The sequence below is a fragment of the Vespa crabro genome, chromosome 8 (assembly GCF_910589235.1).
Source record: "Vespa crabro chromosome 8, iyVesCrab1.2, whole genome shotgun sequence".
NCBI lineage: Eukaryota > Metazoa > Arthropoda > Insecta > Hymenoptera > Vespidae > Vespa > Vespa crabro.
Genome location: NC_060962.1, coordinates 2,859,060 through 2,875,061, shown reverse-complemented (window position 1 = coordinate 2,875,061; position 16,002 = coordinate 2,859,060). Strand labels below are relative to the sequence as shown.

At 33.2% G+C, this 16,002-nt stretch overlaps 1 protein-coding gene across 10 annotated transcripts in view; it reads left to right on the top strand.

Annotated features, from left to right (window-relative positions):
• The window catches only part of LOC124425943 (ankyrin repeat and SAM domain-containing protein 1A-like), a 110,505-nt gene that overhangs the window by 36,678 nt on the left and 57,825 nt on the right, over positions 1-16,002 (top strand). For 4 of the 10 annotated variants that reach the window (XR_006942615.1, XR_006942616.1, XM_046967062.1 and 1 more), the window contains exons 12-18: positions 8,362-8,682; positions 8,819-8,946; positions 9,036-9,413; positions 11,062-11,397; positions 11,491-11,649; positions 11,923-12,060; positions 13,056-13,287. Coding sequence is in view for 7 of the 10 variants with exons in the window: in XM_046967062.1 (XP_046823018.1) it covers positions 8,362-8,682; positions 8,819-8,946; positions 9,036-9,413; positions 11,062-11,397; positions 11,491-11,649; positions 11,923-12,060; positions 13,056-13,287 (1,692 nt within the window). In the remaining 3 variants the exon portion in view is untranslated. Of the gene's footprint in view, positions 1-8,361; positions 8,683-8,818; positions 8,947-9,035; positions 9,414-11,061; positions 11,398-11,490; positions 11,650-11,922; positions 12,061-13,055; positions 15,105-16,002 lie in introns of those variants that run through there. The other 6 variants (XM_046967060.1, XM_046967058.1, XM_046967059.1 and 3 more) reach the window with 4 other exon arrangements.

Below are 16,002 nucleotides of genomic sequence, written 5' to 3'. Positions count from 1 at the left end.
CGTGTTCGAAGTTCCTGGCGTGCTTCGCAAAAACCGCGATACTTGTTGCTCTTTACGTTCCCTTGACGTAATAATAGTTTGCACATACGACGGACACGAATTACGTCACTTCGCGAAGACTACTCGAGTGCTATCTGTTCGAGGTGAGGATTGTGCATTTTTTCTTTTTTGTCCTCTCTCTTTCTCTCTCTCCCTCTCTTCCTCTCCCTCCCTCTCTCTCATCCTCACCATTCTTTTGTCCCGAAATAACTTTGTCCTTTTTTACTTCGTAACTACAGAAAAAATGTTATGCAGTTAATTAGTGTTCTAATAAACATACTTACACGCATTCGTATGCACTTCAAGGAAGTCGAGTATTTTCTGAATAAATCCAGTTGGAAGAAACAACTTGATGATTTTTTAATTCGTATGCTATGTATGTTCGTCGATGTGATAAAATTTTACATTTTCACATTGACGTAGTCTTATTAAAAAATTTTTCTTATATTAACACGTCCTTGTAATTTGTCTTTCAATTTGGCTTTAAAGACTCAGAAATAACATAGATTGCATTAGACGTTGAAGGGAAAAGAAAACAAAAAATAAGTACATTCCTTCGGATGGAAAGATGATTTTTTCTTTTTTTTTGGCGTTTCGTGAATGTAAAAATTGTTGATGCAAATAACGAATCTCATCCAATTACGAAGATAGTGACAGAAGATTTGTAGAAAAGGAGGACAGGAGTACGATAGGTATAAATACATCGAGTTTCTTCCACCATTCCTGATATTTCCGTAACTTCGAATAACGGTAGATTTTCACTTAATGTTATTTCTCTGGTCTATTCTCGCCTCGCAATTCTGATATTCTTAGACGGCTTTCTAACTTTGGTCTCAGGCGTTCAAGCTCGTTGTCCCAAGACACGCACCATTACAATTCGACTGTAAGTATTGTAAAATATTTGTCGTTGACAAATTATAATACGTTAAAACGATCTTCTTGATATTTCTCCAAAAGAAAAAAAAGAAATTTTTTTAATATGATAAACCCTGATTTTAAATAGTAAGATTAAACAGTTTTTAATGATTAATTGACATCTGAGCTATTATTTCTCTGAAGTTTTTCTATTAAAAAAATGTATAATTCGTTTATATTTTTTTCAAAATTTATATTCACAGTGTGTTATATAAAGTATTTTCTGGTGAAGTATTTTTCGTCTATTTAGGATGTCTTCTATTGATAGTATTTTGCGGTAGGCTGTTAACGTCAATTTTCTGAACGTGTTTTTTACTCGTAGTAAATTCGATTACTCATCGTTCCAATTTACGGTCGATGCTTGGCCTAGGATATTTATAAGCAGAGCCCATAGTATCGTGAAGTATTTTCGTTTATTTTTCACTGGGATTTTGTTTTCTTTCTTTTTAATTTTTGAAAAACGTTGAAGTATTTTCACTGTAAACATTAGAAAGCGATATATAAGGATTTTTGTAAAATTTGCCAATTTTTATGACTCTTACTTGTATTTTAATTAATTTTTCATTTAATCTGACAATCTTCAAAAAAATAGGAAATGTTCGACAGTGAAAGGATTAAAATAACAAATGACAAGGTCAGCATTCGTATATTGCTCAGAGGATAATATTATCTATTTCAGTTTAGATAATAAGCCTGAAAAAATTGATAAAAATAATCTTTCTAATCGTATGCAACGCAACTAATGCGTTTCACAATGAGTGCATCTTTTGCAGGAAGATAATACAATTGATAATAATTATCTCTAAAGAATTTAGATGATAGATAATTCGATATTTTTTTATCTACTTGACGTTGTATTCTAGATAGTACGGCACGGTTTAACGACGACGTTATTATTCCATTGAACTGTTCCTGCGTTAAGTAGAGGACGAATCACCGCGTCGCATAATCGTTGCCACTTAAACTTGACAGAACGTATGCTCGAGGCTGATTGTTATCTGAGCGGAAGGTAATGTAATGCATTGAGATAAATCGTCTTGAGAGTCGTGAACGATTATCCGATGTTATCTACCATTCTAATCTATTCACGCGCGAACGAGTCTACTACCAATTAAAATGCAACAAATGAAATATTCGTAACGATATCATGTTATGAGCCGAATCAATTACAATTGACTTATATGATATTGCAATTTCACGCTAGATTCCTCTTTGCTTAGTTTTCTCAAATGATTAAGTTGATGGCAGGTGTTAGCGAGAACTATGAAATGACAAGCACCCACAATCGGTTAAGATTCGTTGATCCCAGTTGCTAGTATAAATAGATAGATATATATGCTCGTAACAAATAGCAAAGGTTTAAAGCTCTAGTCATCCAGACATAGTTCGACCTCAATTTCTCTCTCTCTCTCTCTCTCTCTCTAGTTATTTAAATATTTTAAGATTGCTATAAGAATATTTTACTATTATATATCTGTTTTGTAACTCTGTAAAAAATAAAATAATTGTTGTATTATTTCATTTCATCTATGTTTGTATTTATAAAGTGAATACATTAAGATTTTAAAAAATGTGATGGTACGTCACTTTGCATTTTTATAATATATATTTAGATTGTGATGTTAAGAAAAATTGAGATTTAATGTCCTCTTGTCGTAGGTCATGAAACGTGTACCCTTGTCAAAGCATTTATTTACGCAAGGATAGCTTTTAACGTTTATGGCCGTCGTTGGGATAGCAAAACCATTTGCAGATTTTCCTTGCTTTAATGGATCGCATCATATATCCTTTGGTACGAAGAGAGTAATGTAGAAAGAGAAAAAAGAAGGCAAATTAAGAGAAGCGGAAGTTAGCACCCGTCATAATGTAACGGTGATGATCTCTTCGAGTCGAGTAAGAGAGCATAAAATGTAAGAGAGAGAGAGAGAGAGAGAAAGAGAGATAAGAGGAAATATTTATTATTTGAGAATTAAAGAAGTCTTAACTGGTGTCCGACGTTTTTTTTTGCTTGTAGATTCTTTGTCTCTCTTCCTCTTACTGTTCGTATGTTGTAAAATCATAGCAGAACGATTTTTCGGGTTTTCCAAGCATTTTATATCGTTTAATCCAAACATTCGATTTGAAATTCACGTAATTCAAAGATCTTATCTAACGATCAATTTTTTTTTTTCTTTTTTAATAATCTTCATTAGTATAAGTTGAATTATAGATTCGAAAATCAGATGTAAATTTATACTGGTGTGTTATCGGTATATACATAAATATATATTTTTTCGTCGACACGATTTTGATCGTTCGTGGAAAAACGCGTCATCGACGGCACGCGATAAGGATGAATCATCAAGTACGGAAAATCGACTAAACAAAGTCTAACCTTCCTATTGTTTCTTTTAGGAATAAAATATTATTCGAGAGGTAACGACCGAAAGTTAATATTATAGATGTAGTAATGGTAAAATGAAATCCATACGATCGATCGATTAATGTTCTTAAAAAAAAAAAAACATTCCGTAATTAATAGTTACGAAAACAACGAATGAAAAAAGGAATCAAAGTATTAAGTGAATTCATAACATCTTAACAGTGATTTAAACTTAAAGTGAAAGTCGAGTCTTATTGTAAGTAATATTACTTTTTTATTAGAGCAAGAAGTATAGAAAAAAAAAAATTAAAGAATGAAGGAGAAATAAGATGATGAACAAGGATAATATAAAAGAAGACACAGAGGATACATAAGAAGAAAAGGAAGTTTGAGAAATGGATTGAGGGAAGGTGTGCGCGTGTTGCGCAAGTAGAGCAAGCAGAAAGTGTAGGGACGCGAAGGAGGGTGTAATGATGAGGATTTACGTAATTTGTGTATATGACTTGAATAACTACCTACATAATATAACGTTGGTGGCTTGACAGCAAGCGACGCTTTCTCGTCATGGAGCTTTAATTAAAATTACGTACGTTTGGTGCTTGTAATGCGGCGCGAGAGTTTTCCTCTCTCTCTCTCTCTCTCTCTCTCTCTCTTTCTTTCTCCCTCTTCTCCCTCTCTTTCTTTTTCTTTATATCAACCCTCCTGCTCCATCTTCTCCTCTCTATACCACATTTCTCCATTTAGTATTTTTATGAGCTTTTCATTCTGTATATGTATACAGGTTCATATGAGTTACATTTATATGTATGCATACGTATGCGTATATAGGTACATGCATGGATGGATATATAGTATATATGTATGTATGTATATATATATATATATATGTATATATATATGATGTATATATATATATATGTGTATATATATATGATGTATATATATACATCACTAGTTATGTTTCTTCGCGCATTAAAGGACACGAAGCTTTTTTGAAAGGCAGACATCGTGTATGGTTATTACTTACAACCACCTCCTTTCTTTCTCTCTCTTTCCCTCTTTCTACCTCTCTCTTACTCTCTTTCTAACTACTCGCGCATTCGAGTGAATTCTCATTTGCGAAATTCGTATGAAAGAGTCTTCTTTTTGCAGCTCCTTCTCTTCTTATTCTTCCTTTCTCTCTTTCTTTCTCTTTTTCTCTCTATCTTTTTCCTCCTTCTTCAATCGTAGAGACGTGAAGCCGCCAACGCCGATTGTGTCGTGGTTTGAAAACGAGGAATTGTCCTTTCGTGACGACGAAATAATACGAGACCACAATAAGGACCCTCCCCTTGCTCACACTACCGATGAAAGGGAATGCTTCTGAAAAACTCGAGTGCAGAAAGAAAGAGAGAGAGAGAGAGAAAGAGAGAGAGAGAGAGAGAGAGAAAGAGAGAGAGAGAGAAATAGAGAGAGAGAGAGAGAGAGAGAAAGAGAGAGAGAGAGATAGAGAGAGAGAGAAAGAAGAAAAGAGAAATACAGAGGGTTGAAGGAGTTAGTCGAAGCCAGCGAGAAAATCAGGATGCGATGTTTAAATATAAGAGAAGAAATTGCTGCGATCTCGTTCTCGTTGAATTTAAAAACGAAAGTCAGGATCATCCCGACCGTAAATTCATTTCATTCTCCTGGAAATAATGTTTCAGAATAGCTAACGGGAATACGAGACTACTCACTTGCTTTCCTTCTTCGTGATGCCATTTTGTCAAGCCGATGTCATTAGCGGAGAGACTTAATTTTTTTTCTTCTTTTCTTTTTTTTTTCTTTTTTTTTCATTTTAATTTGTCTATTTCAACTTGGACCTCAACGGTACGGAATTATTATTTTGCATCTTTATATTAAGCTTTTTGTTTATATTGTAGAAAAGATGGTGGCAAAGGTACGAGGATTTTTCATCTAATGAATAATATGAAAAACAGATATAATATACGTACGTAACGTAGCAACTAGATAGATGAAAAGAGAAACGTCAAATTTGAACAAGAAGGATGAATATATTAAAAGAGGAAAACTCAAAACAAGTACTTATTATGCAATACTATATTTTTCTAGTATTTATATACGCTCGGATCGTGTCGTCGAACGAACGTAATATCGATTTACGCGTGCGTAATACAAAAAGAAAGATAGATAGAAATGGATAGATATTTTTGTTTATAGATACAATGTATAACTTCAAAGATTACTTTATAATATTCTTCAGTTCAAATTCTTTTATTATGCCTGCGATCATGTTTTTATTCTGAATTTTTATTCGATCACAAATAAAATATTTGATTCTTTGTATTTAATAATATGCAATAGAGAGAACATAGATATACATATGCATAATGTTTTTAAATGATAATAAACAATCGTAAAATGCAATTTTTATTTAAAAAAAGATAATTACCTTGATATTTTTTTGTTAATTTTACTATCTAGTTTGTTTATATTCATCAACAAACTATATACTGTTTCAAAAAAACGAGGGCTTTATATTTGCATTCTTTCACGAGTATGATTTTAACCGAGCTGCATCATCTCGACTGTGAGTAACTTTGTGAGCGCACGAGCACATATGTATCTATATATTTTTTAAAAATTCCTGCCCGATGACCGACAAGAAGAACGGGGAAAAAATGTTGGTTATCTGTAAATCATTCGACCCTCGGAAACATTTTTTCTTTTTTTCTTACACTTTTTTTCTTCCCTCCTGCTCTTTCTCTCTTCCTCTCTCTGTCTTTCTCTCTTTTTTTTTTTTACGGGACGTCGGACTTCAAACGAATTTTTTCTCTGTGACGTTCGTTTATCCGTATTCGTTCTCCACGAGAACACAAGTATGGACATATGTATTGTTCGTATCTGATCGAAGCATTGATCGAACTATGTACAACATAGGATTTAATCTTTTCCGTTTCTGTATGAAAGTATTTCCTTTTTGTCTTTCGAAGAAACAAACGATAAATTCTTTTGACCATATCTTTTATGAAATAGTGTGAGGTTTTGTATCAAACTTAATTCTTTTCGAAATATTAATTTTTCGAGAGCATCGAACAATGACTATTTTACAATAAATATTCAACGTATTTATCAATATATGTCTATATATGTAAGTGATGCATAGATATATGCATTATGGATACGGGTTATGGTGGGTAGACAGGTATTCACTTGAAATATCTATCGATTGGATAGTAAGATTCGCGATCAATGAAATGGAAACTAGGCACGAGTCGATTTTATTTTTTTTTCTATATAAAAAATTCATGAAATTCATCTCTCATTCAATTAATCGCAATTATAAATCAATCAATCCGTAATATATACAATAAGCGTAAGAAGTATTCGTATAGCAGTGAATTTGAATAAAAATTTTGTATAACTTTGTTTAATAGCAAAAAATATCAACAGGAAGTACACACATATATATATATATATATATATATATATATATATATATATATATTCTTAGAAATCTCTAAAATGAAAAATTTCTACGTTTACAACAAAAACTATACATTTTATACTATAAATGTAAAAAAAAAGTAATTTATTTGCAATTTTAGTGTCTAGTGGGATTTTCTTTAGGTTATATAATTGCTTTAAGCCATTGTAGCATCGAATTTACTAAATTTCTGGTTTTAATACTAGAAATATTATTCCTCTCTTCTAAAAGTGCTTTTTTAAATCTTTTTTGAAGAAATGTGATGATCACAAATTTTTTTTCGAGATAACTCTATAAATGTTCTATTTGGTACATTATACAGGATCCATTGTTAATTATAAAAATACAATTGTCCTGTAATCCAATTTTATTTGCACTAGCTTGAAGACTTTGTTTTCAAATATCAATATATAATTTATTGTCCATGATACCATCCATAAACTGGAGAGAATCAACCCTATTTGCATTCATGCAGCCCCAAACTGTGACCGAGCCTCCTCCATGCTTTATCAAATATGTTAAATTTACTTTCATTAGTAAATATAACATGATTCCAGTACTCCATAGGAACATTGACATATTATTTCACAAATTCTAATTGTTTCTTTCTATTTACGAAATATTTTCTACGGGCTACTCTACTATGATATCCTGCAGCTCGTAAAAAATTATGCACTGTATTACTGCATACATTAATATTAAGATTATTTTTAAGTTCAGCAGCGATATTTACTGCACTTATTTTTGGATTTTGTTTTATTGTTTGAATTATGCATTGATCAGTGTACTCATTTATTTTGCGTTTACGTCCGTTTTATGGATTATTTTTTAAAGTTTTTTGGTCTCCATATCTGTCAATGATTCCTTGAATCATGGACCGTGATATATTTACAATTTTATACATTTCTCTGTGTTTTGCACTTATTATGTAAATTTATAATAGTTTTCCTTTCTTCTTCAGTGTTTTCCTTGCCTTTTCATCCCATTTTATGGTTATCACTGTTGATTATATATGAATTTAGAACATTATCTGTATTGACAATATCCCCAGGTATATTGATCCTAGATATACTGATATAAGATTATTATCTTGTATTTATTTTATATATAATGTCACAAATTAAGGACTGTACAAATATTTATTATGCATATATTTTCTGCTAATTTTTGAGAATTTTTAAATATTTTCATAACAAATATAAATAAATAATTATTTTTTAATTCGTTTTAGAGATTTCTAAGAATAGGTATATATATTTCTTGTTAATATTTTTTGTGTGCAAAACAAAATTTTACGAAAGTTTAGTTTAAATTCACTACTGTACGAATACTTTTTACACTCACTGTAGTTAAATTTCTTTCTAACGAATTCAACGATAATGAATGGACTTTTGCAAAATTTGTTTTTTCCTTTTTCCATTGTTTTAGATTTAATTTCTATATACAAAGAAATAGAACAACGGTTTGAATAATAAGGTGTAACTACAAAAAGTTTCTTAGCATATTAGGTATTTATAAAAAAACAAATAAATATTTATTTTAAAAATTCCAACTTATCTCTATTTATTATGTTTATCAACAGGTTTGTTAAAGGGCTCCGTCACAGCGGAGCGGCCGCGTACATTGCGCCGTTTGCGGAACGTTTACGGACAGTCCGCATGCGGAATGGGAACCGGCGGGGAGGGTGGCGGTGGTGGAGAACGTCTTGAAGACGACGAAGTGAATTTTCGATTATCTGATAGGGATCGTGAAAGAGATGAAAAATCACTTAGCATAATGAGTCCGTTTGATGAGCAAGAAGAATGGGCAAAAATTTCTGAGATTATGGCATCCTTTGGCACAGGACTCGTACGAGAATCGGTTTTCGTCACTGAACTCGAAAAAGAATTCCAAACAAGATTAGGTAATGAAATTATATATTTTAGGATCGCCATATTTTTAGTTTTTCGAATGAAATTTGTAGCAATGAAATATTAACGTGTTCCTTTATTGGATATGAACATAATGAATAAATATATTTTTCATTTTTTTATTCTCAGGCTTAAGTTCCGATACCAGTAGCAGTCCTATTGTTTCCACGTCAGTCGGTCAATGGTTAGCGAGTTTAGGACTCGCTGATTATGAATCCCTTTTCATAAACTATGGTTTCGATGATCTTGAATTTATAGTAAGTATCTAAGCATGTATATATTTTTTCGAGAGTTTGACTTTATTAGTTCTACTAATAATTTAAATATTTGAATTTTTTACTTGAAGAACGGAGTTCTTGATGAATCCGATTTGAGAGACATGGGAATCAATAGTGATCAAGAACGTGCGATAATCATGGACGCTGCCGGCTTGTTGAATAAACGTGTGGAGAAGCATCTTGGTAGTCACTGTCAGAGCGTGGACGAATGGTTGAAAAGCATTCACATGGAGAATTATATGGAGACCTTCAGAAAACATCTTTACACCGACATGGAACGCGTGAGTCGTATCTGGGAAGTCGAGTTGGCTGCAGTATTAGAGATTCAAAAGTCTGCACATCGAAAGCGAATCCTGGCTTCGGTCAGTGGACCGAATCCTCGAGCTCAGACGCGGAACGGTACTGGCCCTAACCTCGAGGATCTCAATAAGGATTTGAACACCTTAGTAAGTCGAACGTTTTATTAATATATGTACATGTCTGACGAGTTATTACTTATTAATATATTTACGATTTGATTTTTATTTAATTTTGATAATATCTGTTTCGAAACCAAATTAAAGAAATTTGGTTGATATATATTTAAACGATTAATCAGAGAATTTACGGTTGCACGATATATATTTGTGACAAAAGCAATGGTTTATTTCGATGTGATATGTAGAAACCGCTTTGGTGAATGTATTATAATTATTATTATTCACAAGTTGTAGTAGAAAGTACGTTCCACGCTGGAAGTTTCTATTGATCGCTATTAAAATGACGCGAGCTTTCGGAAAATTTGTTGAAACCACGAGTACTACCAAACATCAAAATGTTGCAAAGTTTTGAAAAGTTCTTTTTGGTATCATAGCAGGTTCTTTCATCGTAGCGAAGAAATTTTTTCGTTATAAAAGAGAGATGTCTTTTCATATCAATATATATTATAGTTTCGTATATCTGCGATCCGATAAAGTAATGCAAATTTTATTTAGATTCGAACGAATTATTACTTAGCTATTATCAAATTAATTTAAAATTGAACCTATACGAATTAGAGTAAGAGAAATTTCGTAAAGCTTGCGAGAGGAACTTTATACACGGTTGAGTAATTGTAAATACGAAAGATCGGTTTTTCGAAACAAACGATCTTTACTGTCGTATAACAAAATCTATTGTCCGACGGATGTGACGCAGGATTCCTCGTATAGTATACAATTCGGAAGTGTGATTAAAAGAGAACTCGAACCGTGGAATCGGAAAAGAGAAATAGAAAGAGAGAAAGGGAGAATCGGTCGATCGGTTCGTTGAACGACGGTATCAACGGAACGTAGGTAGTGTCGAATTCGAATGACGCTTATCGATCGTCAAGCGAAAAAGCGTAAGAGACCAATTTGTCAGGATTATCACATGGTAAGGGAAAGTCAAGAAGGAGGTCGGCAAGTTGACGCGTCGATCGACGAGTCACATCGACGAAGGGATATTAGCGGAATTTAATGAGCTAATTAAGAGAGCGCGCAGCGAAAGGCTCAGTGGATGTTGACTGGTCCATACTAGTGCGTTAGGGGTATCTGGCATTATCTGATACGCTCAAGGATTCTGAACAAAAAGCATTAAGTATCGCATGAATGATCAGGCTGAAAGGTTGCTCTTCGATACGTATCCTCGTATCCTTGCGAGTGCGCACGCAAGTTCACGCATTATACGCGAAAGCTTTACGATACGTCCTCTCCAATTAGCCGCGATATTTACATTAAGGTGCGATTCAATAAAATCTCATCGAGTGTACGCAGAAAAGCATTGTCAGACGATATTCGTCCTTCGATCTCTTCTCGCGTTCACGAACTCCTTTTTTCTTTTTTTCTTTTCTTCTTTTCGAATAATGAGTTCACGTAACACAATGTTATTGGTAAATGAAAATACGATTTTTTTTCTTGATCATCGCTAAACATTACCTACTTTTTATAACATTAAATAAAGAAAAGGAAAAATCGGTTAATCTGTCAGATCAGACGAATTTTATAACGTATCTTGATTTTATTTATGAAAATATCGTGAGAAAAAGGCATCATAGTTTTGATCTTTCGAATAAGCGGGACGTACGAATGACGATAGTTTCGTCGTTGTTGGTCTCTGCAGAAAACGAATATACAACAGCTGAAGGAGGAAATACGAGAGAAATTGCCGGAAACAACAGGGGAGAGTAACGGGAGTGTCTCGGTAACCGTAACAAATTCGATGAACACTGGTACACTGAGGCATCGCAAAAACAGACCAGCTCCACAACCACCTCAACGACCCAGTTCGCACAACGGTGCGATCACTGCTCCTGAACAGCTCGAGATCAGAGCACCTTCGGAATTATTATTTGGTGTACCATCTACTTTAAAGACGCAATGGAGGCATCAACCCAAGGCTCTAGTCACTGGCTGCGTCAACTATGTTGCCAACGTAAGTTCGATCGTCTAATTTTATTTATTTTTTTCGATTTAATTGTTTTGGCATAAAAGATGGTACCTCTGTATTACTTTCGTAATTACACAGTACCTGGGCTCCACCGTCGTGAAAGAATTAAGAGGTACAGAGTCGACCAAGAAATCTATTCAAAAACTCAAGAAGACTTGTCGTGACACCAGAGTCACGCCTGATATAACCCTTGCCATCTCTTATCGGGGCGTACGGTTTTTGAATACATTGACCAATGTAAGATTTTTAATCTCGTTAAGTATCAAGAGTTTTTGATCTTTACTCCAAGACTAAGTCAAAAGTCGAGGCAAATACGACTTTTAATTTCAGTTATCTCGTGTTTTATTGTTTAAAAAAAATTAGTTAATCGATATCAGTATATATTTAAAATATACAACAGTTGGACAAAAAAATGGGTCATGGGTAAAAGATTAAGAACCTTAGAATTTGAAACGAGTATGATCGGCCACTTTTTACATTACTATTTTTTCAAATTCCTGTATTAAACAGGAGCCAATCTGTGAACATGAGATACGCAATATTCACTGTGCTTGTCAAGATGCCGACGATCTTACACATTTTGCCTACATCACCAAGGATCATGCGAGTCGCACACATTTCTGTCACGTATTCTGCGTGCCAACTATGGTAAATTTATATTATATTATTTTACGTTCAGTTTTTGTTTTGTTCCGACATTTGAAACTCGTTTAGAAAAAAGTGAAATCAAGATTGATCACGATCTAATTCTAAGAAGATCTTTTAGTCCATTTATTCGTTCAATGGATACTGTTTTTATATCACGGTATAGTGTTATCGATCGTAGTCGTTCGGAAACAAAGTTGCGGCTTATGCGCGGTAAAACCTATTCGTAACGTTTGATACTTTGATCTTTGGTCAAAACTTTTGAGCAGTCTCGAAGCTTTGGAACTCTATGAATGGAACTTCACGCTTGTTCCTCATGTTTTGCAACTTCAAAATACCCTCGTCTCTCGGTATGAGTACATGTACATCTTTGATACTGCTTTTTAAAGTTTCCAGGTAGTATAATAAATTCTGACTCGGACTATAAGTTTTATATAAATAACTTGAAAGCTTAAAGCTAGTCAAGAACATCAATGCAAGCTTTACTATTCATTTTATATTTGAAATTTTTAATGACAGCAGACAATGATTATCTAAACTTACATTGATGGTGTTTCATAAATTTGACGGTCTAAAAGTATAAATTTCGCTTTATACTTTTATTTAATATACTTTATATTTAAGAGAAAAATGAGACAGTAAATAACATATTTCGAGGTATATTCATTTACAGTTCGAAAATATTTTATTTTAATAACGACTAGTAATTAAATGTGTTAGTGAATTTACATTATTACTTACTTACTCCAAAGTGAGTACTGAATGTAAACAAATACATATTCATTAAAATGTATAATATATGACATTTTAATGACTTCGTAATAAAAGATATCACGTTGTGTTTATACTTGATAATCATATATTAATCCAAAAGAAAACATAGTTTTTTTTTTTCATTATGAAATATTTGTTTACATTCACGTAATAGTACAGACTTCTATAGAGCACATTCATAATGTTTTCATCAGTGAAAGCGAGAGGTCACGCGTTTGTTTCAGGACCAAGCAACCGAAGTTATCCTAACGCTGGGCCAAGCATTCGAGGTAGCTTATCAGATGGCATTGAGGGACAAGTTGGGGGGACACGCCGTACGTTCTCAATCGGCCAATCAGTTAGTTTCGCTTTCGAGCTCGACTAAATCCAGTGGAATAATGGCAAAGACATCCTCTCCTGAGTCAACTATTGAACACATCCGAGAGAGCGATCATGAGGTCACTGCAACCATTCCAAGTAATCACAATTCTACGTCAAATCTCAAAGCGAAGCCACGATCCAAGTCCATTCCTAATCCCAACGGTTATTCCGTGAGCACCTCGCAAGAAACCAACTCCAGTTCCAGTTCTGGCTCGAATACAACGGCCAATTGTACGAACTCCGCTTCGAGTCCTAGCTCAAACTCAGTTGCTAGCTCAAATTCGAACACCAGTACCAATCAGACTACCGCGAAGCCTCTGTTAACTCACGGACGTTCTCACTCCGTAAATGACATCAAGGTGAACGGCAATCAACTTAAGTTGGCTCCTCCGGTACCGGTAGACGACATAGGCGTCGGTGTAAAAGATTTAAAGCCTGGCTCTCGTGCACCGATAGCACTATCCGAGGAACTCTAAACAATACTTTTCTTCCGATTCATTATCGGATTTTTATTCGATATACGTATTTTTAGATTTGATAATTGTTCGTCATTTCGATCGGTCTCGGACTTTCATTATTTCTGGCCTATTATTAATTCATCGATCGTTAATTCGTTCAATAATCGTTCAACGAGCATACCCTCGCGTTGTTCAGCGATTCTTTGATTTATTGTCTTCCTTATTGAAATCATAGCAATGTCGAATAATTGCGATCAAAAGTTAACCCAATGAAATCATCATCGCCTTGTATTTCGCTCGAACCTAGTCACAGTAAGAACATGATCAGAAGGACATCGATGTTTCTTCAGAGTTAGGAATGAACCATCAATTGAATTTAGATACGAAGATATCATTGGTGATATTATCGCTTTATCAACCTGTTCCATTTCTAATTTCTGTATGATAACGTAGGTATGTACATTCTGGAAGGATATCATCGTGTACTTTTCAACTGCCTTCAAAGTTATGTACATACATGGAGCTTCGAAAATACGCGAAGGTAAGTAACGAATATTATTTCTTCACTGGCAAGATACTCTGTGAGTTTTAATGACGCACACATCAACTAATCGAGATTAAGTTGAAACGAAAATGTTCAAAAGGTTTCTGACAAATTTTAAGGATTTTATCGATCGTTATAACGTAATTCGACGATAACGATTATATAAATATATTTTATTCTTTAATGAGATCACCAAATCATGTGATAATGATAGAAAATAGGAATCTTTTCGTTTTTATTATACATATAATCTTTTACGAAAATATTTTATTCGAAATAAAAGAATTCACATTCGCGAACTGTTATCGAAGAAATTTTCAATATATAAAACGTATGCGTTAATGGTGATGATTTATTGTGTTAACGATAATTCGTAATTAATTATTCACGTATTTTGAGCGTATGCTACATACATTAACACGATTTATAACATATGTACCTATAAACAAAAGAAGTAGATATACATCATATTATCCCATTTTAAGTTCGAGTCGATGTATCTATCACATTCCCGTTGAAAAGATGGAAGGAAAAAAAACGAAAGACTTAGTGTATCATGACCCTAGTCACACAACAAAATCACATACACAAACATTGCTTCATCAACCCTTCCAGTAATTATTCGTAATGAGTGAGATTCTGAGGCTGAAAGAATCGAAATCTTTCCTTTAATTGGAAAAGATCGATGTGAAAACTACGTGACGTTCGATCGACCACATTTCTCCTAATGATTTTTCGATGATTTTTCGATGATTTTTCGAATTTCTCCAATTTCCAGTTCAAAGTGGCCACTGTTTTTTCGACGTTTCATTATTCAAGACTGAGAGTCCTTATCTCGTTTGATACTTCGCGTTAAGCATAATATTATTATAATGATTATATATATATACATATAGATAACAGTAGTTGTATTTATTGTGTATTAACTAATCCGACTAAACCTCGCGATTAGAAGACGATGCTTTAGCAAGAAAGCGCGAAAAAATACATAGAAATATATCAATATATATATGGATATAGTTATGTGTGTGTACATATATACATATATATGTATAGATACGTAACTATATTTTTATTGAATTATATATATATAATACTCGTTAGAATGATTGACGAACGAGCGCGAAAAAAAGATGATATGATCGCAATAAAAATTCTCTTTCGAAAGCAGCTATAGATCAAAAATTCTTGTAAAAGAAATACGATCTTGAAAAAGAGCGATAATAGAAACGATAAAGTCGATGCAGAGAAATAACGTATTATATAGTTTGTAGGGCATCAATGATCGTTTTGTTAGGATATATATATATATATATATTTTTTTTTTTCTTTCCGCAAACGAGCCTAAAAAGGAACTTGATAGATATTCGTGAAACTGTAGTGATACTCGAGTGTGATTACGATTTGTTCTAAAAGAAGAACGATGAAAAATATAAAGAAGGGGTAGGATCAAGAAACGATAGAGTTACGATTATAGACAAAGGTTCGAAAAGGAAATACTCTTTACAAACTCTTTACGAAGTTAATTTTAATTGAAATGTATCACATTTAATTTGAAAATTTCATGATAGTGTAATATAAATGTATTAATCGAGAAATATCATTCCTTTAATTATATTTCAACAAATTTCTTAATTATTTGAATATTTATTCAAATATTATGAAGAAGATTTTTGAATGAATCTTCTCTTTTACAGTTTGTAAAGGGTTGACACTTAAACGCGTTTAGAATTGTAGAAAAAAGAAAAAAAAGGAAACTAAATGTCGAACAACGAACCTATGGTAGCTTTGCACGTTTCTCTCCCATTC